Raw genomic sequence first — 25,117 nt, 5'->3', positions numbered from 1 at the left:
GTTGGACTTTTTAAAAAACTTTTTTTTACTTTATCTTTGTCTCTTTTATATCAGTCTCTTACTTCAATGTTTCTTTTCCCCTCTTTATTTTGCTCTCTGTACCTGCTCAGATATTGAATTCACTATTCAAACTTACATTTCCTGGTTCTGACTCTTCGCTGCTCATCAGATTCTTTAATCTGATTGGTTAAGGGGATAGACAGTTGCTTGCCCCGTTCACACTGATCCCAGATGCCCTGTAGGGGGCGCTGTTTTGGATTCAGTGCCCCATGAGAGCAACTTGCTGTACAAAAATACAAGATAAGTTTATGGGCAAGTGCAAGTCTAACGAGCGCCGTTCGTTCGTCGCTCAGAGAAAAATCCGGGCCAATATGTGCAAAGTTGTTTAGTTTTGAAACTTTCAAGCTTTGCATTGAAAGTATGTCATGGTCTGCATAATTTTGCTGGGCAAGACTTCCTCTACAGGAATTCCCACTTTTATTTAAGTCCTAACAACAGAAGTCTACAATTGCTACATTTACAAAACTTTGGTGGAGGTCACTTCTGTTTGTTTTCAGCATTTTCAATCTGTTTCCTGAACTGCACATATTTGATGTTTAGGACTGTTGAGTGTCTGATCACAATAATAGGTCAGATTTAACTTAAACCTTGGTGGTTCTCTCGATGGTGGACATTGAAATCCCTTACTCAAAGCACATTCTTTACCCTTGTTTATCTCTATGCTTCCACAAGTGGTGTTCAGTATGATGGAGCACTGGTTCATCACTTGAGGGGGGGCTAGTAGGTAGTGATCTCAGGAGCAGCAGGACTCTCAGAGCCACCTTCCCATGAGACTGTATACCACTATAGCCACCTCTGGTTGGTGTATCTGGCAAATGGAACAGGACAAGCCCATCCCGAGATGGTGACTGAGGAATCTGGGAGGTTGACTAAGTTTGGGGTGGAGGCAGGCAATATTGCAGAGGTGGAAGTAAGTGTTCTTTCTGATGGAGTGGATATGGACTGAAGCTCAGCTTAGGGTCATACAGGATGCCAAGGTTACGAACAGGCTAGTTCAGCCTGAGACGGTGGCTACAGATGATTCATGGCCAGAGGTGAATTGAAAGGGGAGGAGATAATTCTGTTGTGCTACCCTTTATTTTCAAACATATTTATGTGTGTTAATTAATGTAGCATATTAACTTTTAGTGAGCATGTTTTAGATGGTTTTAAATTAGATCACTAGATGGAGTACCTTACAGCAACAAGACGCAGAATAAGTGCTGTGTTATCTTGCCCCAAAAAGCCTTGCACTTATAGTCCAGCAGAGAGTGGCATTTATTTGCAGCCATAAGATAAATCGGATGTTCCTATTCAATCCAATTGAAGGTGAGCTGAGGCGGGGTGGGGGGGCGAAGAGAGGGAGTGAACATTATATTATTCATGTTGGTGTGGTATATACTCTCAATTAAAAGTCCATGTTCCCATGGGAAGAATTCTGTTTTGCTTAGCATTTTGGTTTTAAGCAGTTATTATTTAATCATTTTTATTCAATTATCCCTCAACCATATATAAAATTTACAGTCTGTTTTCCCTATTTAGTTTGGCATTATTGCTGGTATGCTATACTCGGTTGCATTGGCGAGATAAAAAAATGTCATTTTATGTGCGTCTTCATAATGTTCAATTTACAGGCTGCTCTCCTACCTCTTCACTGCTTAGAGTATTCCAATTCTCCTCCCTTCCTGCTCTTAGAGTGCACATAACTGTTTGAAATCCACTGGTACAATTGTCAAATCAATTATTCATTCTCTGCAATTATGCTAGCACAAAGAACATTTTGCTGGACTGAATGATGATTAAATTAACAGCTATTCCAGCTGCCTGATAACATCTAATAGAATATTCATAAGCCCAAAATGGAATGAATTATCTCCATTAACTTCATCATGCTCACTTAATTACATGCTTGTTATTGTATTTACACCTTGTTAGATACCACTGAAGCTGATACAGTGACTGGCCAGGAATCGGAAGCGTCTGTCATAGGGCAGTGAGAGCGTTTTGTGGGAAATGCTATTTATTTTAAATGCTCCACCTGCTGGGAGCTGGGGTTAGTCAGCGGAGCTGAGATGAATTGGGAGACGGGGTGTAAAAGAAATAATGTGCCTCTGACAGGCTTGGTGGCTTTTAAGTTGCTCTCATTCAGCCACTTCACAAAAAAAGATTTTTTTATTCCATCTTTCAGTGATGACATGATTGCTTTTGGTAATCATTTACCATTCTGGTTTTATTTTTTTTTCTGAAGTAAATTGTCTGTAGTAATAGGTTCTCAGAATTATGCCCTGCTTTTTCTTAGAATTCATTTTTTGAACCTGTCTGCCAGTATTTAACCTCAGCTAGATTTTCTGTTTTCTTTCGTAACTTTATTTACAAAACACCTACTTAATAATGGTGTGCTTTTGTATTTAAATTGTTCTTTGTGAAATGTGTTTGTGATGACCATTGTTATGTTGAATAATTCAGGGTAGTCATCCATATTTAATCTACTTGTGGCCAAAATAAACATTTTTCTTGTGTATGAAGTACATTCCTGTCCAATTGATATTGTGAAGATATTAATGCTTAATAGTCATATTAACTGAAATGCACAGTAGAATAATTCAGTACTTGAACCATTTCACAAGATAATTGAGTTTGTATAAAAGGTTGTTTCTCATTTTTGAGGAAGAGGGGTAATAGTTTAATCGTAGAAGCAATTGGATGCTGACCTGACCGGTGCAGAGGTCAGATAGAAGCAAATACCTGATGGAAGGAGGAGTTGGATATAATTGCTCTTAGTGTACTTAATTCATAACTAAGTTATTAATAAGTTTATGGCTCCAAACTTCCCATCCTCCTGTTCAGCCTACAAGGAATGAAGGTGAGAACCAAAATTTGTTGTAGAACCACCCTGCTATCTCTTTCTCATGTACCACATCCTCTGATACAACAATCAAGAATCCATATAAATAATTTATAATTCACTCATAACTATACAAATTTTTGGATAGCTTCCAAATACTGCATCGTGGAGACAGTACTACATTTTACTACATTTTACTACATAAGTTCCCCTTGTTAGAGTTCCGGCAAAAACATGTGCGTTTAACTTGCTAGCTTGGCTAATCTGTAGTACAGACATTTAACTATAATCTTCAGAGAACTGTATAATAACAGTATTAAAAGCTCATAGTCTTCATGGAGCCAGAATACTTTGCTGTGTAAATGCTCTCACATGCAACAGCAGTGAATGACTCCGTTTCTTTATTGACCTGTACTTCTTTGCTGGTGAATAGCAGACTGGTGGGATTACTGTTTCTTCTAACAGGGGAAATATGGTGAATTTACTAGAATGCAGATTAGCATAGAAAGCCAGGCCAAGTAGAACCCCATTTAGTTTTGTCAGCCTCTGCAAGACAGGGACAGCAGAAAGATAGGGAACTTGCATAGGGGGCAGGACTTAGAGATGGAATCAGTCCACATTTATTGTTTACTTTTTCCTGTTCAAAGCTTCTTTCTCCATCTCTTTTTTTTTACCTGAACTCTCATTTTACTGACATCGTGCGCTAAAAATAAGATGACTGGAAAGATTCAGGCAGACTGTTTCCGGTAGTTGAGGGGTCGAGAACAAGGGGCCATAGAAATAAGATTAAATGTAAAAGATTTAGAACTGAGGACAGGAGAAGCTTTTTCCGAGTTGTGAGGCTGTGGAATTCACTTCCAGGGTTAGTGGTTGAGACAGAAACTATGTCATCATTTAAGGTTAGATTGGATAATTGGATGAAGGAAAAGGGATTGAAGGGATATGGGAACAGGGTGGGTAAATGTGATTGGAACTATTTTCTCATGAGGACTGGTTGGGCCAAATGGCCTACTTCTGTGTTATAACTTCTATGTATTTATATGTATGAAAGTTGGAATTGTAAAGGACCTTCTATTTGGTTCAGGGGAGATGTTTATAATTTGGTCATTTTTGTTTATATTTTCCAGATACATTTTCATATAAAATGTTTCATGTAAAATAATCAAAATAGCAGCTGAAACTACATATCCTGGCGATGTTACTTCATTTCTAGTTGCTTTATATTTATTTCCCAGAAAAGATGATTCTGTTGCATATTTTCATTCCAAGTACCTTCTTTGTCTGGGCAGCCCTGTCCTTCTGATGTGTTGCTAGATGATAGTGAAGGGAAAATATAATGTAACTGTAATGGGGAGTAGTTGGGGAATGAATTATCAGTCACCATATACTCATTCATTGATGGGGGGGGGGTTTGTGTTAATAGATAGGCAAACAACCTTTTGAGTCTAAAGTTGATCAGAGCCCAAGGTAATTAAAATTGAACAGGTGGGAAATACCATTACAAAATGATGGAGACATTTCAAATTGAAACAATAACATGGCTTGAGTTTTGGAATAGTGTTGGGGAGGGGGACCAGAAAACTGAATGAAACCAGGGCCAAATCCACGAAAAACAAACTTTTTATTTGCTAAGTGGTTTATACTTTTTAAAAGGTGGCCTGCTGAAAATACAGATTGGATGGGTGGCAAGCCAGCACATTTAATTCCACCAAGTCCCCGATGCTCGTAATGGTGCTTAACGTTATTATAGATTTTGAGCCAACTTCTTTTGTGCTACTGGAAAAATAATGTGATTCTTGGCACTGCTGCTTATGAAAGAGAAAATAAATGCAATCCTTCACTGTTGCATTTTTGAAGGGTCCTGTAGGAGTCTTGCATCAACTTTATAAAACCTAGACATGGATGGCATGGACCTGGGTTCTGCAATTGGACTTCTAAACGCATTAAGGTTTTGAAGGATTTTCCTGAGTGTGGGGTACATTCAAAGGACTTTATTCCCATAAAGAAATCAGATCCTGTTTCCTTAAAGGGGAAAAAAAACTGCTTACCGTCCTGTTTATTTCAGAAGTCAGTGTTTTTTGACACAAAACAGTAGCTTTACTGTCTGAGTGTGCTGTAAGCTGCATTTGAATCCAATTTAAACATGCATATTCTCTAACTTTTTTGCCAATTTTCTACCATCTCATGAAGAAGTAGACTCCTTGCTGAAATGCAGTTTTGCTGGTACCAAGCAGCCTTAGCTACATCACCCAAATGGCCATTTTTCATTTATAAGCCTAGCCTGTGCATGTTGGCAGGTGTGTGGGTTAAATGAGGCATTGCTTTAACCTTGCCTGACATGACTTGTTGATAGACTGATCCAATTAGTTGATCTGTTGTGATTCTTTTGGATGTCTGTTAGCATTCGGGTTTTTTTTAAAGAAGTGTTTTTTGTATAATTAACCTTTCCTCTATCAATACGTGCTGAAAGTAACTGGAGCTTTGAGAGATCAACAGCTTTAAAAAAGTAGCTTTCTGTATTTTCTAACAGCCCAATAATGTTTATAACCCATCATAACTGCATATTGCAAATATTCCAGATATTCTAATAATGAAACAACTGAGTTTTCATAAAGCTGCAGTGTTGTATATCAGGAAACTCACGGCAACATTTTGTGCAACTCCTGTTTAAATAGTAATCGGACTTGTGTAAAGATATTCGGCAGGTGGGATCAATCAGAATATGAGCTGTAGACTTCCAGGATCAGTAAAATGTTCAGTGAACTCGACTTAAATTCTGTCAGTGGCTATCAGTGTGGAGTGTTGAAGTTTCATTTCGTAGAGACAAAATCCTTGACTGATAGCTTGACTGATAAATATTATGCAGGGTGACCTTGGGGTCACCTAGCTACAGTATACCGTTACCCCTGCATTGTCAGGAGAATTGGATTTCAGTGGATCTTTTGGAGGTTTGGACTGTGCCAAAATTGGAACTGCAGTGTTTGTTCTTGGTGAAGGACCTCGGGTCAGCATTGCAATGTGTTACAGTACCCATATATTTTTCTCTAGTACAGTGATGCTATCACCATACTGAGTAGCCTGGAGTTTGGATTACAGCTTACAAGGTTTCCTTCAAATAGCTGTGCCACAGAACACTTTGCTGTCATATCTGCTCGACTGGTGTCGCCGTGTGTTTCTGTTTCACAGTGTAAGTGTTTGAGAGCCATTACAGCAGCTTGTATCACTAGCTGGCATTCAGGGGGGAAAAAAAAACATTTCCAGCTGCACTACCAAAAGTATGCACTGGAATAAGTTTACTGTCTGACAGCACTATGGAATTGTTAGGGAGAGAGATTGACCGTGTTAACCAGTTTTGGAAACTTTTATTTTAAAATCCGCAAAAGCAAAGTGAAAGAAATCAATAAAAATTGATTGAAGTATTTATTCTTCAAACGCATCACTGTAATATGCCGACAGATTGTGTCACAGGTACAAAATACCAGATGTGTTCCAGATCAACAGTTGTCTTGAAAATAGAATTAGTGCAAAACACACTCATTCCCATTTGTACCACGCATGATCTGGGAGCAATAGGAAAATATCGCTACGCCTGGGTTTAATTTTTATCCCAACCCCAGAAGAGCTGCACCAATGTGACATTTATTTTTATTTCTCCACACCAGCTATCCTTAGGCCTGTCCGAACAACATTGCCAACTAAAGCCAAATTTGTAGGCTGAAACCCTCTCGGCACTGCATTAAGACTGCCAAAACTCATTTCACATAGGGCCCCTCACAGACAGAGGAGACTTTAATCCTATCGGTTCAGGCTGGATTTCAACCCAGCTCCCAAAATTGAAAGGCCAGTGTCAAGTCCACTGTGTCACCCCAAACACAAGTTTTTATAATGAATGAGTGGTGATAACTTTATTGCATGAGGCATGCAATAGTTTATTGTCAAATATAATGTTATCTTCTATAAGTTGTGGCTTCAAGCCCTACTTGAGCATATAATCTACGCTGACACTTCAGCGCACTACTGAGGGAGTGCTGCATCATCAGCGGTGCCATCGTTCAGATGACAAGTTAAACTGAGGCCCTACTTGCCTGTTTCCACATCACTATTTGAGGTTTCCTGGTGTCATGGGCAACACTCTTTACTCAACCAACATCACCAAACAGATTTTCTGGTCATTCATGTCATTGTTGTTTGTGGGACCTTGCTATGCACAAAATAACTGTCAGGTTTGCCTACATAAGACACTTCACTTTAAAGTAATATATTCAATGTGAAGTGCATTGGGGTGCTTTCAAGACATAATGATGTGAGTTTGTCTTTCTAGTAATACAAGGTGAACTTTTTTCTGTTAAATACCTACATTTTATGTGGCATAGGAAGTTGTTAAATAATGGGGTAGAAATTGCTTGGAAAAGAACTGCGGGCTAAATGGTTCTCACCGTTGTTAGTGGTGAAATGGAGGCACGTGTTCTGGTGTTCCGCACATGCACAGTGAAACGTGGAAATCCAGAACTTGTTCCTCCTGTTTCACCGACGATATGACAGCTTTATAGTAAAAGTATATCACCGGCTGCAATCAGTGAAATCATTGAAAACGTGCTAACTTGCTCATCTTCCCAGCAGGAAAGTAACGACTATCACCATAAAACAGGTACGTTTAAAAATACCAGGTCTAAACTAAGTTTTAATAGGACAGTAAGTCTTAATGACTGCCAAACAACTAAACATTAACTTTTAAAAATGTGGAATCTGATTACTCATTTTAATAGTTTTTGGTCATTATAGTGGAGAGTGGAATACTCTCCACCTGCCTGGATGAGTGAAGCTCCATCAACACTCAAGAAGCTCGACACCATCCAGGACAAAGCAGCCTGCTTGATTGGCACCCCATCCACCACCCTAAACGTTCACTCCCTTCACCACTGGCGCACCGTGGCTGCAGTGTGTACCATCCACAGGATGCACTGCAGCAACTCGCCAAGGCTTCTTCGACAGCGCCTCCTAAACCCGCGACCTCTACCACCTAGAAGGACAAGGGTAGCAGGCACATGGGAACAACACCACCTGCACGTTCCCCTCCAAGACACACACCATCCCGGCTTGGAAATATATCGCCGTTCCTTCATCGTTGCTGGGTCAAAATCCTGGAACTCCCTACCTAGCAGCACTGTGGGAGAACCTTCATCACACAGACTGCAGCGGTTCAAGTAGGTGGCTCACCACCACCTTCTCGAGGGCAATTAGGGATGGGCAATAAATGCTGGCCTTGCCAATGACGCCCACATCCCATGAATGAATTTTTAAAAATTTAATTACATTTTTTTTTTACATTTCTTTTACTTTTCCATTCTGTCTCTCTTTTATTTAATTCGATTATTTCTTACCCTCTTTTTTTTGCTGTTTTTACAATGATTTTAATGTTGTGCCTTTCACTTCCTGGATTTCACATTCCAAGCCTGCAAAAACAGTTTCGCAGCTTGTCAAAATTGCTGCAATCTGATTGATTGAGGGAGAGATCGCTCCTCTCGCTTCTCCCAGGGATCCTAGCTTTGCTTGAATTAACGCTGGGCTCTCCTGCGCTTCCTACAGAGGAATTGAACCCAGTAAAGTAAGTTAGTGGGTTAGTATAAATCTATGGCGCGGCCAGCACTGTTGGCTCGCCGCTCCAAGCAATTTCTGGGCCAATATGTTCGTTCATGAAAAAGAATACACAAATCGCAAGAATTAATCATTAAAAATTGAAGATCAACTTATTTTGCACTGAAATTTTGGTCCAATGTGATTGGGACGATGTCTTGAGCTAAGTGCTTTTAAGTAATGCCGTGACGAGCAAGAAGATGCTGGCACATACTGAAAGCTTGTGTTTTGGGTGCTGATTGCATCATGTTAGTTTTGTAGCACAAGCATACTTTATTTGTGATTCCATTAAATGGGCACAATTGCTATTACAGCTGGAACTCGTCGGTAGTTAACAAGAACAAAGTTATTTGAGTTATTTTCCATAACTGTTGTTGGCTCCAAGGAAAATAGTTCTGTTATGATGTGTGGAATAAATTCAGTATCCCATATATGCAAGACAAACTTTTGCACAATATTGTTGAGCATAGATGTTTAATAAACTGTTCACTTTAGGATTGAGCTGTTTGATAGGTGGATCAGTAAAGTAATTGTTATAACAGTCTAATGTACCACGTGCTTTGGCATGAAACACATTATTTGCATCTCCCTCACTAATTGGACCATATACTATATATTATAAAACAGTATAATTGCTGTTCAATAAAACAAATTTTTCTTGTGTGCGCAAGCCTCCAGAGATATCATTCACAGAGATGTGGTGGCTATAGGTGTGGTGCAAATTCAAACTTAGATTAATCTTCTTGTACATAGGTGGTTTTATGTACCAGAATTTGGGGGCACTTCATAGACGGCCTTAGTCATTTCAGTATCCAACTCTGCAACTAAAAACCAATTCTCGGTAACGTCCTAATTTAACTCTTTAGTTAAATTCATGTCCCGTCTGTAACAACCAGGTTGCAAATAAAGAGTGTGTGTGCCCATGCACGCACATTGCTACAACAGACCATAGATCAAAAGAAAGAACTTGCATTTATGTAGCACCTTTCACATCTTCAGAACTTCCTAAAGCACTTTACAACCTATGGATTACTTTTGAAGTGCAATCACAGTTGTATGTAGTCAGATATAGCAGCAGATACATCCATAGCAAGGTCCCACAAAGCACAATCGACTGAATGAGTGACCAGATGGTCTGTTCTTGGTGGTGTTGGTTGAGGAAGGAATGTTGGCCAGGACACCAGGAGAACTCCCAGATGCCACGGCATTGTTGACATTCAGCTAAATGGGAAAATGGGGCCTCAGTTAGTGATGATACCTCTGACAGTGCAGCACTTCCTCAGTACTGCACTGTAGTGGCGGCCTAATTTGTGCGTTCAGGTCAGTATAGATAAATGCATGTAGATTACATAAATGAAAGTTTGTCCTTTATATAGTTTTAAGCAAGTATTTTTTAAGTTGCTATATGAGTGATAATAAACATTTTAACTCAAACCCTTTGTACATGTTTTGTTTTCTTACATTGGCCATTACAATAGAGGTAATTTTACAGCACCAGTGGCTAAGTACTACCAAATTGAAAAAATTTGGCTCATTTGGCTATCTGACCATTGCAGCAAATGCTGCAATTTTACCATTGCAGCGAATGCGTTTCCGACCTCAAAATGTGTGGAAATAGGACAGTTTACTAATGTAAAGAATGCAGTTCTCTCAGCAATAAAATTCAGATCATCTTATTAAAAATAAATGTTTGTCAGAATCCGATTGTCAAAATGGTGCAGCCTCTGTGGTCTTGATAATCCAAAAGTACTTTTACCATTGGACTCCTTTTCCTATTTCATTTATTAATTCCAATAAATAAAAAGAGATAACTTTGAAAAGCTTTCTAGAGATGGTACGGACTATCATTGCGTTATTGAATGGAAGGTGGGCTATACTTCATTCACTTCTATTTTTGCATATTTTATCCTGATTGTGACAAGTAGATTATAGTACAAACAGGCTTTTCCTGTACTCAGTGTTCAGCTGCATTTTGGTAGAGAAGTTATTAACTGACATCTGTTTACAGTAGATGGAAGAACAATTTTAGAAAGTTCAAGTTGCTTTGCAAAATATGCACTCAACGTTTCACATTTTCTTTATCCTGCTAACTCAATAGGAATATTACTTGACTAGTGATTGAAGTGTTCATTACATTGCCTGCAGTGATATTTCTGCTTTGTGCAAGATAATTAAGATTACCAGGATGAGACAGCTATGCCATAAAACCAGAGTAACTGGTGCACAGTTTAATAACTATGCACAAGCTGCAGTTGTGAAGTTCAGTGGCTAGAATCTGTCATGTAATAGAATACACTTTTCTATTGACTGGTAGCTCTAGCTAACCAGCCCCTTTCATGGGCAGCAATGCTGGAACCACTTTGCTGGGACAGTGGCTTACTGATGTGCTTACAATTTTATATGATTGTAATACTTGCTGATGAACAAGTGGAAGATTGTAGCTTACAGGTCAAATAAAAAGTGTTTTGGTTTTCTTTCTTTAAAAATTGATCTGAAAAGTCCAATAATATAATTACATGAGCCAGAATACACAATCACAGTTGCCTCTTGAGCCAATGCATCCGTGTTGTTGGCCTCAATAGCACCACCTATGGGCTGTTGATAGTTTAACTTTTTTTCTGAACCCTAACAGGTCATAGAAGGTATTGTAGAGGAGGCCCGTTGTGCCTGTGCTGGTTCTGCAACTGGAGCTATCTTCTAATCTCATTTCCCTGCCCTTTCTATTTTAATACTCTGTTCTTTTTAAAGAATTTATCTAATCACCTGTTAAATTATGTTGTAGTCTCTCCTTCAAAAGCCACCTGTAGTAAAGCATTACACGTTCTGATAAACTTCTGTTCTAAAAAAAATCTTCTAACTTCCCCTTTTGTCCTTTTAATGATCCTCAATTTGTGTCCCCTCATTACCAATTCAACAACCAGTGGAAACTATCTTTCATTATTTACCCTCTCAAAACCTTCCATAATTTAAAAAAAAGCGCACTATTAGATTCCCCCTTTAACTTCTCTGTCCTAGCAAAAAAAAGCCCCATTTGCTTCTTTAATGACCTTTTCTACTTGCACTCCACCTTTAAAGATCTCTGTATCTCCCTAGATCTGTTCTCCCACTCTTAAGAGTCTTACTGCTTATGGTGCACTTCCATTCACAGTTCTTTTTCCTAAAAAGTGCTAACTCACATTTCTCTGCATTGATCTGCATCTCCACCTATGTGCCCAGTCCCTTAAACCCAACCCTCTTCCTGCAGTCTCTTGCACTCTTCGTCACAGTTTGTGTCTATGTCCAAATCATTTATATAATGGAAAACGAATGAGGTCCTGATTCGGATCCCTAACTTCAGTGGATCTCCCTCTGACCTATAGCACCTGAAAGTTTGAGTCCCAAAATGCAGATCACAGACCTTAATGTGAACATGGTATTCGGCAGTTCGGGTCCCAAAGGCTGATGTTGAGCAAGGTTAGGGATAACGTTTTTAATCATACCTGAAATTGTTACTCAGTCGATTATCCCTCTAGGAGATAATGTTGATATTTCTAACGCTTCCAAAATTAACGTAACAGCTTTGTGCGCATGCATTGTGATTTCATGACATCACCCTGCAAATGAATCCCAACAAATTCCGTTTTGGTATGAATCAGATCTTCAACTCAGGAGAAATTCACTCTTACTAACATGTGAATGTGCTGCAGGAATGTTCCAGTAGGGCTTTCCCTGGGAGTGTTTGACATTGCTAGACTTATTTATATTCAGCAGAAATCAATGTAAGCACAGAATGCTATAGGTCAGAGGGAGATCCATCGAACCTAAGAAGTTTGCAAGAAAAAAGGAAGTTATTGGCCCATCTTGTCTCCTGGCTTTTTGCTAGAGCAATCCAAAACAAATCTCACTACCCTGCCCTGCCCTCTCCCTTTAAAAGGTACAATGGCCTTAACAGCTCATTGTGGCAATGTATTCCATGCTCAACAATCCTCAAAAAAGAAATGTCTTCATGTTTTATGGAAGAACAACAACAACTTGCCTTTAACGTAGTAAAACGTCCCAAGACACTTCACAGGAACTTTATCAGACAAAATTTGATACCGAGCCACATAGAGATATTAGGACAGGTGACCAAAGGCTTGGGCAAAGAGGTAGATTTTAAGGAGCAACTTAAAGGAGAGAGAGAGAGGCAGAGAGGTTTAGGGCCTAGGCAGCTGAAGGCACGGCTGCCAATGGAGGAGCGATGAAAATCGGGGATGCGCAAGAGGCCGGAATTGGAGGAGCACGGAGATCTTGAAGGGTTGGAGGAAGTTACAGAGATAGGGAGGGGCGAGGCTGTCGAGGGAATTGAACTTGAGGATGAGAATTTTAAAATCGAGGCGTTGCTGGACCGCTAGCCAATGTAGGTCAGCAAGCACAGGGGTGATGGGTGGATGAGACTTGGTGCGAGTTTTAATACGGGCAGCAGAGGTTTGGATGAACTCAAGTTTATGGAGGGTGGAAGATGGGAGGCCAGCCAGGAGAGCATTGGAATAGCCAAATCTAGAGGTAACAAAGGCGCAGACGAGGGTTTCAGCAGCAGATGAGCTGAGGCAAGGATGGAATCGGGTGATATTATGGAGGTGGAAATACTGGACCAATCATTAAGCTTATTGCCCCCTCCTCTCTCAAGGCACGATAAGAGTGAGAACACTAGTCGTTTTTTTTCCATCCCTAGCTTTGGAGCACTACGGTCAGTTGTAGTCCCTGATCCCTGCCAAGGCTGAGATACTGAACTCAACACAGAGTGGGACCCATATGTTCTTTGTAGTTTGGTATCACCCTGGGCAGTGCTTTTTCTGTCCTTGGGGTGGAGAGGGAGAGAGGAGGTAAGCAGGGTCTCTAGGTTTGAGGTGGTTGCAAGATCACACGTCTGATGGTGGAAGCTCAAAACCAGTCAATCCTTGATTGTAGGCTTCGATTGTAATTGGATACCTGCCGGGCACTGTTAATGATTGACTGGCCAACCTGGCTTATTAATGGAACTTGGAGGCTTGCTTCACCAGAAAGGAGATGACTAGATTCGAGGATAAAACTAGCTCTTCCACCAGTTTGAGGTTCCCTCTTCAAGTTTATTTGACCCAAGATTAAATATTGCTAAAAATGTGTTAACTATTTAGGATTTCATAAATAAATTATTCCATTTATCTAATTCTACCAACATGACCTGGTTCTCATCTACACTGAACTGAAACAGATGAAGTATTCCATTAATGGTCATAGCGAAGATTGGTGGTGTGCTGGAAAATTGCTGTGTGGTTTGATATTATCTGAGTTGTCTTACAGTTCTGTTGGGCCCAGGCAACTTAAGTTTGACTCTTTCTTGTTCCAATATCATTTAGTTTAGTCTTGCTTCCTTCCGTATCTCCTGATGCCTGAGCTTCTAGCCTAAATAACTTCCAGCAAAAATCTAAAACTGCCATATGAGTGTCTGGGATATTTTTTATATATATATAAAAAAAAATTTACAATAGTTACAAGTGAGGATTACTAATGACGATATTTCAGATGCCAAGGAATAACCTGAAACAGACTACTTACAAGTCTCTGGTTAGAGCGAACTCTGTCATGACAAAGATATTTCATCAAATTAATTCTTCAGTGCAGTACTTAAGACTGCTTGGATTTAGTTCTTTTTCTTGCTAGTTGTAATTTTTAATACCATGATGTGTATTGCCAGAAAACATTGAAGGTTGCCAGTTTCTTCAGTGACTTCAAAATTGCTGTGTAAATCAATTTGATTATGCAACAATTACCAATATTGCATGGACTTAGATTGTTGCTTATGACTTTGGGGATTTTGCAGTATTATTTTTAAAGTGGATTATTGACAGGTGAAATGTCCAGAGGTGGTCTTTTAATTGTACAAAGCCTACTTTCTGTTGATTTAAACAATTTAGGATATTTTGTATTAAGGAAATTCAGATTTACATTGCACTGTTCATTTAAATTCAGATGTTGGCATTTTGAAATCTTTTGAATAAGAGTTGCCTTCCCCCCCACCCCCCACCCTCTTTTAACCTGCACTAAAATGTCTCTTGTAAGCTGCAGTAATAAGACAGAACTGGTGTGAAATCCTATCACAATGATTATACAGGAAAGGGAGTACATATTTATAAAAGGCATCACGATCTTTCCAATGCTCCAATACTAATGGTTGTGTTGTGTAGTGTATTGTTTATTGGATTAAAATAATCTTGCAAGGAAAAGCAGGAAATACTGCTGGTCATCAGCAATACCGTTCTCTGTCGGTGACTAAATACTCCGTTACTCAACTAGCCTGGTGGGAAAAGTCAACATCCCATCAAAAGGGCTGGTAAACACATAGGGGAGTTCATTCCACCCTGTTTCATTTTCTATTTTCTCAAATGATTTCTGCTCTGTCCAGTTTTAAACGTACTTTATTCTCTTTCTGAGATTTGATGAGTTAATTAGTAAGGTTTTTGTGTTGGAGAAGAAAAAAGTATTAAGTTATTTCTTATAAGTCATTAGAACTGTACTGCAGTAGAACCAAGTATGTGTATAAATTGGTAAAACTTGGGCACAAGATGTTACATTAATTTTATAGTGAGTATAAGTCTGTTATATATAATTTTTTGCAGAGTTGAAATTGTACTTTATGGGCAACCAATGCTTTTGCAGTTTAGAGGAACTCGCACAGTAGAAATCTTTTGCAGTGTTACAAGAGAGAATGTTAAATATACAGGCCTGTCACTGTTCTGTTTTATACAGTGGGTGTACTGTAATTGGAATTCCACAGCACATACATTTAACATTAAAATTTATACGTTTCATATTCTGACAAAAAAAATATATGCAAGCATTTTAAATGCCAAGTGGGCTAATCTTTACAGGTACAAATTCAGAAATATATCTGAAATAAAGTTTAACCATTTCAGTTCAGCATAAATAGGAACAAGGAAAGACCACTAGACTCAAACCAGTCTTTCCCTTTTTCATAAATGAACGCCACCTTTTTACCATATTACTCAATCCCTTCATGAGGCTTTCAGTCCAACTCCATCCAGAAACTTTTCCACTTGTCTATTATATTCATTTATAATGTCTGCTTCTCTGGCCATTCCTGGTCATTTATTATGCAACTCTGTTACCATTTTGATGAATAAAAATCTCCTGCTTTCCCTTCTAACTTCCTAATAACTTTAGTCTGCTGACATTTGAACCCTTCACCAACTTGTTTTGATCAATTTTCTCAATTCTCTTCATAATCTTAACACAACCTCTAAGTCTCCTAGTTTCCAAAAAAAACCTTTACCCTTGCTCAGTTTAAATTCCTGATACCTGGAAACATGTTTGTTGCTCAGCTCTGCATCCTATCAAGGAGAATAATATGCTTGCTATGGTTAGGTGACCAGAAATGTGTGCAGTACTCCACATGGATCTGACCAATGCCATATACAAATTTATGGTTTAGATATAATGTTTTCAGACACCTTATTTGATTTAATTTCTTAATTCCATGTGTTGCAATAGATTGGACTGCCACTTTTTTCTATTTGGCAGTAGGTTACAAACTAGGGTGGATATTTTTTTTTAAGAACGTGGGTGGACATTGAGAGATCTTCAGCAAATATGGAATGAAAAACCTTTTGAGTTGATTAACTGTTCCATAGAGCTTGAAATCTGAAAAGCAGCACTGGGAGCTGCTCTATTGAAATTTATTCCTGGATATAATTTCTCTCTTTCTTTTTCCAGACTTGGTGAAGAGGCGCTTTGGTGTTAAGGATCAGGATTATTGTTTTGTGTTTAAGAGCCTAAAGGGAGTTGCAGACGACGCACTGGCTTCCAGCAGCTACTCTGAAGTGAACCTCAGCAAACTCTTCCAGGCATTCAGTACAATCAAATAAATGAAGGAATCTGTTACCATTTTGATGCCTCTCACTCCTTTTTGAGGCTAGATGGACTATTTTGTGGGTGGCAGAACAATGACAAAAAATTACATTGAATGCTCTTTGGGATTTGTGAAGCTGTCTGTAGGGCGATTGCTCTTTAAATGTGATACATGAAGATGCGAGTAGCCTTGGAATTTGACCCAGGCTACTTGGTGGAGGAAGTTAGAAGAACCAAGATATTAGAAAAGGGCTCAACAGTGTCATTACATAGACTCGTTGATGTTTGTGTTATCATCCTTCATCTACTTTTCCATCAAAACACCAATTAAACCTATAAAGAGATGAAAGCAGTTTATTAAAAGCTGGCTGGGGAAAGAGTGTTAGGGTTGATGGTAGTTTTTTTAAGAGTGATCTGTGGAGCCAGAGGACTAGGAAATGAGAATGGTTGGGATCACTGTGGAGTACACTTACTGGAGAGTGGAACAACAGGTCTCATTTACCAAGATCTGAACAATCTATTGAAGTGACTGAAGTACATTGGATTGGAGAACTAACAGACAAAGACAACCATTTTTTAAATAGGCAGCTGACAATGAATGGAGTAAATACAGCAATATCTGGTCGAGTCACTTAAAACTTCAGTACTCTGTTCAAGATTTCTATACAGACGTCTTCCTATCTTTTTAAAAACAGATGCTATCCATAATTTTTTATGTAAGAGCTTTTTACACATTGTTAGCATGTTTTGAATAAGGTAATCTCTGCATTGTTTCTCAAACTGTTCGTGACAAGTGATTAATGTTTTAAAAAAGTCCAATAAAATTTATTGAAAGTTTTTCCATTTGTAAATTTGTGTGTCTTTTCTACATTCATAAATGGCAGCAACATTGGTGGTTCTTGTTCTTGGGCTACACAAATCCTTTTATCTGAAAGATTATAAATAACTAACTTTTCATATCATTTTTCTCAATTTTCCTATTGAATGCTACAAAGAAAAAGCTTTCTTTACAAAGAGAGTGGTTAGACTGTGGAATTCTCTGCCACAAACCATTGTTGAAGCAGAGTCTGTAAACTCTTTTAAAGGGAATTAGATAGTTGCTTGAAAAAAAGAGAAATATTAAAAGGTATAGGGAGCAAGCAGGAAAGTGTGATTCAACTAACCTCTTGGGAAAAAAAACAGCAGCGCAGACTAGTACCGAATGGCCTATTTCTGTGCTGTAACATTATATGCTTCTATAGACGAGCTGCTGGCCAATATGAGATGGTGGGGATAGCCTTAAAAAGAATTCTATCAAATATTCAAGTAGTAATGGTTATTGTAATTCTGTTGGTTTTCTGTCTGGAATTAAGTGACTCATTGTATAACATGCAAAGGTACCAATTTCACAAATGCATGTTACCAGCAGGGAGCCTCGCCCACATTTGGAAAATCGATCCAAATATATTTGAAATTTGCATAGTGGTGGAATTAACACACAATGAACATATGCTTGAAAGTCAGAAGTTGGAGTCAGTGATATTGCAGTTGAAGACCTCACTAATAGACTGTAATTAAACAACGTTATCTGTAAACTTGTTGTTTTGTTTAGTTAGAGAAAAATCATGAAAGATTTTTAAGCAGTTACAGTAGTGTGGCCTTTGAGTCTATTTAGTCGTAATGGATTATTGATTACCAAACATGTTGCAAATCAATAGGTTATTAAAGTTTTGATTTTTATTAACAGCATAAAATATGAATTAAAATTTGAAATTAAAATCTACCTCAAAGGTTGGATGTTGCCTTTTTAGAAAAAAAGTTATTGTGACTTCAGAAGGAATTCTGGATCGTCATTGAGAGTTTGAGTCTAAAAGAGCACACAATATTTAATGTTCATAGAACAGCTTGTCATGTTGACTAAACATTGATTTTACTGTAGACTTTGAAATATATTGAAAGCAACAAGCTTTCCATTAGTAAACTAATTAGAGGTTTATTACAGATCAGTACCCTATGTGGTAATCTTGTTCAGATATTACTTTTCAGGTACCTGGTTGCAAGTGTTTATAATTTTGAAGAAACAATTGTGTTAATTCATCCTGAATTTGTTTTACAGTTCCCACAATTAGAATTGATACAATTTTTTCTCTAACTCATGAATCATTTAATTTTTTTAACTAGTTAGATGTCCTTTCATTCAGGCTCCATTTAGAAGGGATTAAGGTGTTCCTTTTAAGAGTTTTGTGTCTTTGTACAATCATTTTGATCAGTTAGTCTTACCCATTCTGTTGTATATAAGACTTCTTTCTAAACCACACCTCTTTTTCTCCCAATCTCAGCAGCAGTCTTGATTTGCCCAAGTGAATAGTAAAAGGTTAGTTTTCACCATTTGTTTGTTATTTTCTGAACTCATAAGCAGTTTTGTAGGTCAGAAGTTCCATAAAAGTGTTGGTAAGTTTTCTTTTTCTTTTGATTTTCACAAAGATGAAAAGCTGTCAAAATTGATACTTTGCACTCCCAGTATTGGGTTAGCAATGCAGGTTTCACACACATGGTTGACTGGCCTTCAGCTGTATTCGAGACCAGCACCTGGTTTCAAGATCTATATCGAATAAAAGAAAGACTTGCATTTATATAGTGCCATTCACAACCTCAGGACGTCCCAAAGCGCTTTATAGACAATGAAGTACTTTTGAAGTGTAGTCACTGTTGCAGCCAATTTTGTGCAAAGTAAGGTCCCATAAACAGCAATGAGATAATGACCAGTTAATCTGTTTTAGTGATGTTGGTTGAGGGATAAATATTAGCCAGGATACCGGGGAGAACTCCCCCTGCTCTTCTTTGAAATAGTGTCATGGTACCTTTTACATCCACCTGAGAGGACAGATGGTGCTTCGGTTTAAACATCTCATCCAAAAGATGGCACCTTAAGTGGACTGCACTGAGTATCAGCCTAGATTTTGTGCTCTCAAGTGTCTGGAGTAGGACTTGAACCCACAACCTTCTGACTCAGAAGCGAAAGTGCCACCCACTGAGCCACAGCTTTTTGTCATGAAGCCTTCTCCATGATCTCCATCTAAATTTGGTAAAGGGGGCTGATCTCATTTTTTTTCCCCACTGAAAGGAAATCCTGTTGACAGGAAATTTGTTGACCTTGGTTCTTCTTCATTGTCTGAGCAATCAGTCTGTCTTCAGGAGAAAATTGATCCAAATGGGGAAAAAGAGTGCCAAGTTGGTAAATATATTTAATGGTTTGGTATGGAGTCATACAGACCAGAAATGTCCCAGGTTTGATCCTGGTCTGTGTTGACTTAGATGGTCTCAATTGAGCAAGAGTTGGGTGGTTCTTCAGCACCCCTACCCTATTGAAGGTAAAAACAGGATTGGACTCTACTTTGATACCCTCTGTGGTTCAGATGAATAAGGGGCATTTGGGTACCAGAGGGTACCTGTGGAACTGTACCCCGAAATGGAGTTGATGCCTTATAAGAGGAAGAAAAAAATGGTTTCAGTTAAGACATTGCAAGTTCTCAATAAACACAGACATTGCTGCAGGAGTTCCTAAGGGCAGTGTCCTTAATTCAGCCATCTTCAGCTCCTTCATCAATGAACTTCCCTCCATTCTAAGGTCAGAAATGGGACTGCTTGATAATGATTTCAGTATTCAGCACTATTCACAGTTCTTCTGATAATGAAGCATCCCATGCCAGCCTACAACAGGACTTGGACAAGATCCAAGCTTGGGCTACCAAGTGGTAGGTAATATTCGTGCCAAATGAGTGTCAGGCAATGACCATCTCCAACAAGAAAAAGCCCAACCACTTCCCCGTGACCCCCAGAAGCACCAGTATTACTAGTCACCCACCATCAACATTCTGAAGGTCACCATTGACCGGAAGCTTAACTGTACAGAGGCTGTGTAATCTGACAAGTGACCCACCTCTGGACCCTCTCAAATCTTCTCCACTATCTACAAAACTCAATCAGAAGTGTGATTGAATACTTACCACTTGCCTGAATGGGTGCACCAACTACAACACTCAAAAGCTCGATACCATCCAGTACAGAGCAGTCAGCTTGATCAGTGCCCCTGCTATAGGACTCAATATCCAAACTCTCTACCACTTGCACACTGTGGCTGCAGTATGTACAAGATGCATTGCAACAACTCGACCTTACTTTGGTAGTATCTCCCAGCCCTGCAACCTTTGCCACTAAGAAGGAGGTTCCCTAAGTATTTTTTTGTGTTCCAGTAGTGGAGACCAAAGTTCTGCAGGGAACAACTTCCTGCTGTCACTCTGAGGAGTGTCTAGCAGTGCTTATATTTGAGTCTATACAGAAGTTGTGCACCCTTGGGTTTTCAAAGACATCAACACATCAATTTCTGAATATGATACATGCAAAATAAAAGCTGTTTCAAATTTTCATGTAGACATTACTTGTAATCTATACCCAAGTTCAAATCTGCCATTGAGTTGCCACTTCCAAGTATTGTGTTCTGAAGGACATATCAGACATACAGGTCCACCCAATAAGATTTATATTATGCTTAGATCTACCAGACCAATGGAAGTAACCATTTACGTAGTACGAGCACAAGGATTTCTTAAGACTTCAACAACTCAATCTAATGACTAATCTCCACAATGTTCTCCCTTGCAGTTGTAAGTATAAATTCAGCTTCCCCCCAAACCCTGAAGATGAATAAACCAAATTATAATGTTGGTGTAGGAGTGCATCGCAAGTCTCTCTCTTTCACCATTACAGCTGATGCTTGCTTTGTTGGCTAGGAAATTGATTCTGATGACAGATAGAACTAAGAAAATCCTATGTACAGTTCATCTGCCACATCAACAAGTTTAGAATGCAGAGCAATACAAGTGGCACTTTCAAATTTCCAGTCTCTGATGCTGAATTTCTTGGCCTTGAGCTGGATAAACATCACAAATGTCAGGTCCTTGGATGCTTTGGAAACAAGATACTGTGCAGATAACACAAGGTTACATTTTTAGTCCTGTCATAAGTGGGTGTGGAGAAAAAAATGGTAGATCATCAGAAGTATTATTTTCCAGGTTGTACCTTATTCATGGTATATGGAGTATAACCTCAAGTTAAAGTGATGATTACAACTAAAAGTTATTATTTTTGCAATTTTATTTCTGCAGAAGAGACCCTTCAAATCACGAAGAGTCACTTGAGTTTGTCACTGGTGAGCACCTCTTTACATTTTAAGGCAAATTACATTATTACCATGGCGCACCTTAGTGTGTTTATTGTTTATTTTGACGTATTCACTTTCCAGATACCTGTGCAGTAAACTCTATCTAAGAGTGCAGGCAGTTTGCCCACTCCCACACCATCTGTACCAGCAAGTGTTATCTCTGATTTTCATTCCCTTTCTGTGAGAAGGTATATAGTATGCACTCAGTCTCCATTTCTTCGCCCTCCCCACACACAAAGCACCACTGTTACGGTATTTAAATTAAATTCATTTTTGAAATTTATTAGCCTGGAAATTGTGCTGAACGGTGAACGAAAGTCACCCGCCACTCATTAATTATAAACTCACCAACAAACTATTCGCGGGGCTTTAGTGTGGGAACTTTCTCTAGTGGTGAGCTGCAAAAAGTGCAGCATCTTTTCCCGGGCGTCTTTGGTTGAGGGAAAGAGAGCGATCCTTTCCCTGCTCTCAGTTCAATCAGCTTGAAGCATTTTTGACAAGCCGCGGAGTGTCAGAACCAGGAAGTGAAAGTTACAACAGTAAATTCAATGTAAAATCAGTTAGAGAAAGCAAAATAAAAAGAGGGTAAGACGTATCGAATAAAAACTTTTACATTTTTTTTATTTTTTATATATAAATGTCCAACAACAATTAAAATCAGAAGTAATGAGACACCACACTTTTAAAAATTAATTTTCAGTGTCAGAGAGGTTCTTTGGCAGTCATTAAGACTTACCACACCATTAAAAGTTATTTTAAATCTTAAAAAAAAAAGTGTAGCTTTTTAATGGAGAGATCAGTTTGTTTCCAGCTGGGCAGGAGAGCAAGTTCGCGCTGGTCCATTCATTCAGCCAGTGAGCTGTCCTTCCCACGCAGCTTTCAAACGAGCAGGGCAAATGTTAGAGCAATTTCTGCATTTCCACATTTGACTGTGCACATGCACTCACTGGAACTTGCTCTTCCATTTGCCCTGAAATAATGGTGAGCCCTGTTAACATCGCCGTTATTTCACTAGCAATTTCCGGGCCATTGCAATAAGGTAGGTAATATGGTCACTGCCCATTGATATATAAAAAATAAGAAATTATAACTTATTTTATGAACCAACCCTTAACCAGTTGCAAGGTTGGTGCAGCATCCTAAAATATAAAAGGCCTGTTGCATTTTAATAGGTGGTTCATTTCCATAGAATAAATGAAATGACTCACTGGGGATATGGTGCAAGCATTTTGCACTCGTAAAAGAAAAAATCACAATGGCAATCCTGGGTTGTAAAACACGAGTAATTTAGGATGACGGGAGAATTCTTCATCTGCAGGAACAAGTTATCTTGAAACAATATATGAATGTAACCAGATTCAAAATACCAGTAGGTGACTCACTCAGTGAGTGCAATAGTAACTGTAGCTTTCCAAATAACTGCTAAATATCTGTCTTTGTGTCACAGATATGAATCTGAACAGGCAGCATCACCACCTACCTGTCTAGTTAGTAATCTTTAGTTTTTGAATGGAAGCACCTTCCACATATTGTGGGATTAGAGCCAAATTGTTATTCCCCCATCTTCTGTGTGGAGTGGTGTTAAGATATACAAATCAGAAGGTCCCAAGTTTGATCCTTGGTCTGCTGAATTAACTAGTCTCTGCTGGAATGCTACAATTAACTGATGAATCCCTGGGGTTAGAGAAGGGTCAAATCAGTCAGAGTTCCTACTCCTGATTGCTATCTAATAACTCCTGCTAGAAATCATGCATGTGTAGACATGAGGAGGTAACAAGGAGAGTCAATGAGGGTGGTGCGTTTGATGTAGTCTACATGGATTTTAGCAAGGCTTTTGACAAGGTCCCACATGGCTGATTGGTTAAAAATGTAAAAGCCCATGGAATCCAAGGGAAAGCAGCAAGTTTGATCCAAAATTGGCTCAGTAGCAGGAAGCAAAGGGTAATGGTCGACGGGTGTTTTTGTGACTGGAAGGCTGTTTCCAGTGGGGTTCCGCAGGGCTCAGTACTAGGTCCCTTGCTAATGATTTAGACTTAAGTGTAGGGGGCATGATTAAGAAGTTTGCAGATGATACAAAAATTGGCCATGTGGTTGATAGTGAGGAGGAAAGCTGTAGACTGCAGGAAGATATCCATGGATTGGTCAGGTAGGCAGAAGAGTGGCAAATGGAATTCAATCCGGAGAAGTGTGAGGTGATGCATTTGGGGAGGGCAAACAAGGCAAGGGAATACACAATAAATGGGAGGATACTGAGAGGTGTAGAGGAACAGAGGGACCTTGGACTGCATGTCCACAGATCTCTGAAGGTAGCAGGACAGGTTGATAAGGTGGGTAAAACGGCAAACAGGATACTTTCCTTTATTAGCAGAGACATAGAATATAAGAGCAGGGATGTTATGCTAGAACTGTATAAAACACTAGTTAGGCCACAGCTTGAGTCCTGCATACAGTTCTGGCCACCACATTACAGGAAAGATGAGATTGCACTAGAGAGGGTACAGAGGAGATTTACGAGGATGTTGCCAGGACTGGAGAATTTTACCTATGAGGAAAGATTGGATAGGCTGGGGTTGTTTCCTTTGGATTCTTTCCATTGAGAAATAAAAACTCCACTAGAAAAGTGATCCATCTGTGGTTAACTACAGAGGTATGGATAGTATTAGATTAAAAGAAGAGGCCTATAATGTTGCTAAGAAGAGTAGTAAGCCTGAGAATTGGGAGAGTTTTAGAAGCCAGCAAAGGATGACCAAAAAATTGATAAAAAGGGAGAAAATAGAATATGAAAGTAAACTAGCAAGAAATATATAAACGGATTGTAAGAGCTTCTGTAAGTATGTAAAAAGGAAGAGAGTAACAAAAGTAAACATTGGTCCCTACGAGATAAAATAGGGAACTACAGGCCAGTTAGCCTGACATCAGTCGTCGGGAAAATGCTGGAATCCATCATTAAGGAAGTGGTAACAGGGCACTTAGAACATCAAAATATGATTAGGCAGAGTCAACATGGTTTTATGAAAGGGAAATTATGTTTGATAAATTTATTAGTTTTTTGAGGATGTAACTAGCAGGGTAGATAAAGGAGAACCAGCGGATGTAGTATATTTGGATTTTCAAAAGGCATTCGATAAGGTGCGACATAAAAGGTTGTTATGCAAGATAAGGGCTCATGGGGTTGGGGGTAACATATTAGCATGGATAAAGGATTGGTTAATGGACAGAAAACAAAGGAAGGGATAAACAGGTCATTTTCAGGTTGGCAGGCTGTAACTAGTGGGATACTGCAAGGATCGGTGCTTGGGCCTCAGCTATTTACAATCTATATTAATGACTTAGATGAAGAGCCCGAGTGTAATGTATCCAAGTTTGCTGACGATACAAAGCTAGGTGGGAAAGTAAGCTGTGAGGAGGACATAAAGAGTCTGCAAAGGGATGTAGACAAGTTAAGTGGGCAAGAAGGTGGCAGATGGAGTAAATTGTGGGGAAATGTGAGGTTATTCACTTTGGTAGGAAGAATAGAAAAAACGAATATTTTT

The 25,117-nt window shown here is 39.0% G+C and overlaps 2 protein-coding genes across 2 annotated transcripts in view; one reads left to right on the top strand and one right to left on the bottom strand.

Moving 5' to 3' along the window:
- The window catches only part of pola1 (polymerase (DNA directed), alpha 1), a 212,063-nt gene extending 194,867 nt beyond the window's left edge, over positions 1-17,196 (top strand). The window contains exon 37 of the mRNA XM_067992806.1: positions 16,250-17,196. Within this exon, the coding sequence (XP_067848907.1) occupies positions 16,250-16,401 (152 nt within the window). The 3' untranslated portion in view covers positions 16,402-17,196. The remainder of the gene's footprint in view (positions 1-16,249) is intronic.
- Positions 1-25,117, bottom strand: part of arxa (aristaless related homeobox a) — a 101,455-nt gene that overhangs the window by 52,885 nt on the left and 23,453 nt on the right. The window lies entirely within an intron of this gene.

The sequence above is a fragment of the Heptranchias perlo genome, chromosome 11, assembly GCF_035084215.1.
Source record: "Heptranchias perlo isolate sHepPer1 chromosome 11, sHepPer1.hap1, whole genome shotgun sequence".
NCBI lineage: Eukaryota > Metazoa > Chordata > Chondrichthyes > Hexanchiformes > Hexanchidae > Heptranchias > Heptranchias perlo.
This window is presented reverse-complemented; position numbering and strand designations above follow the sequence as displayed.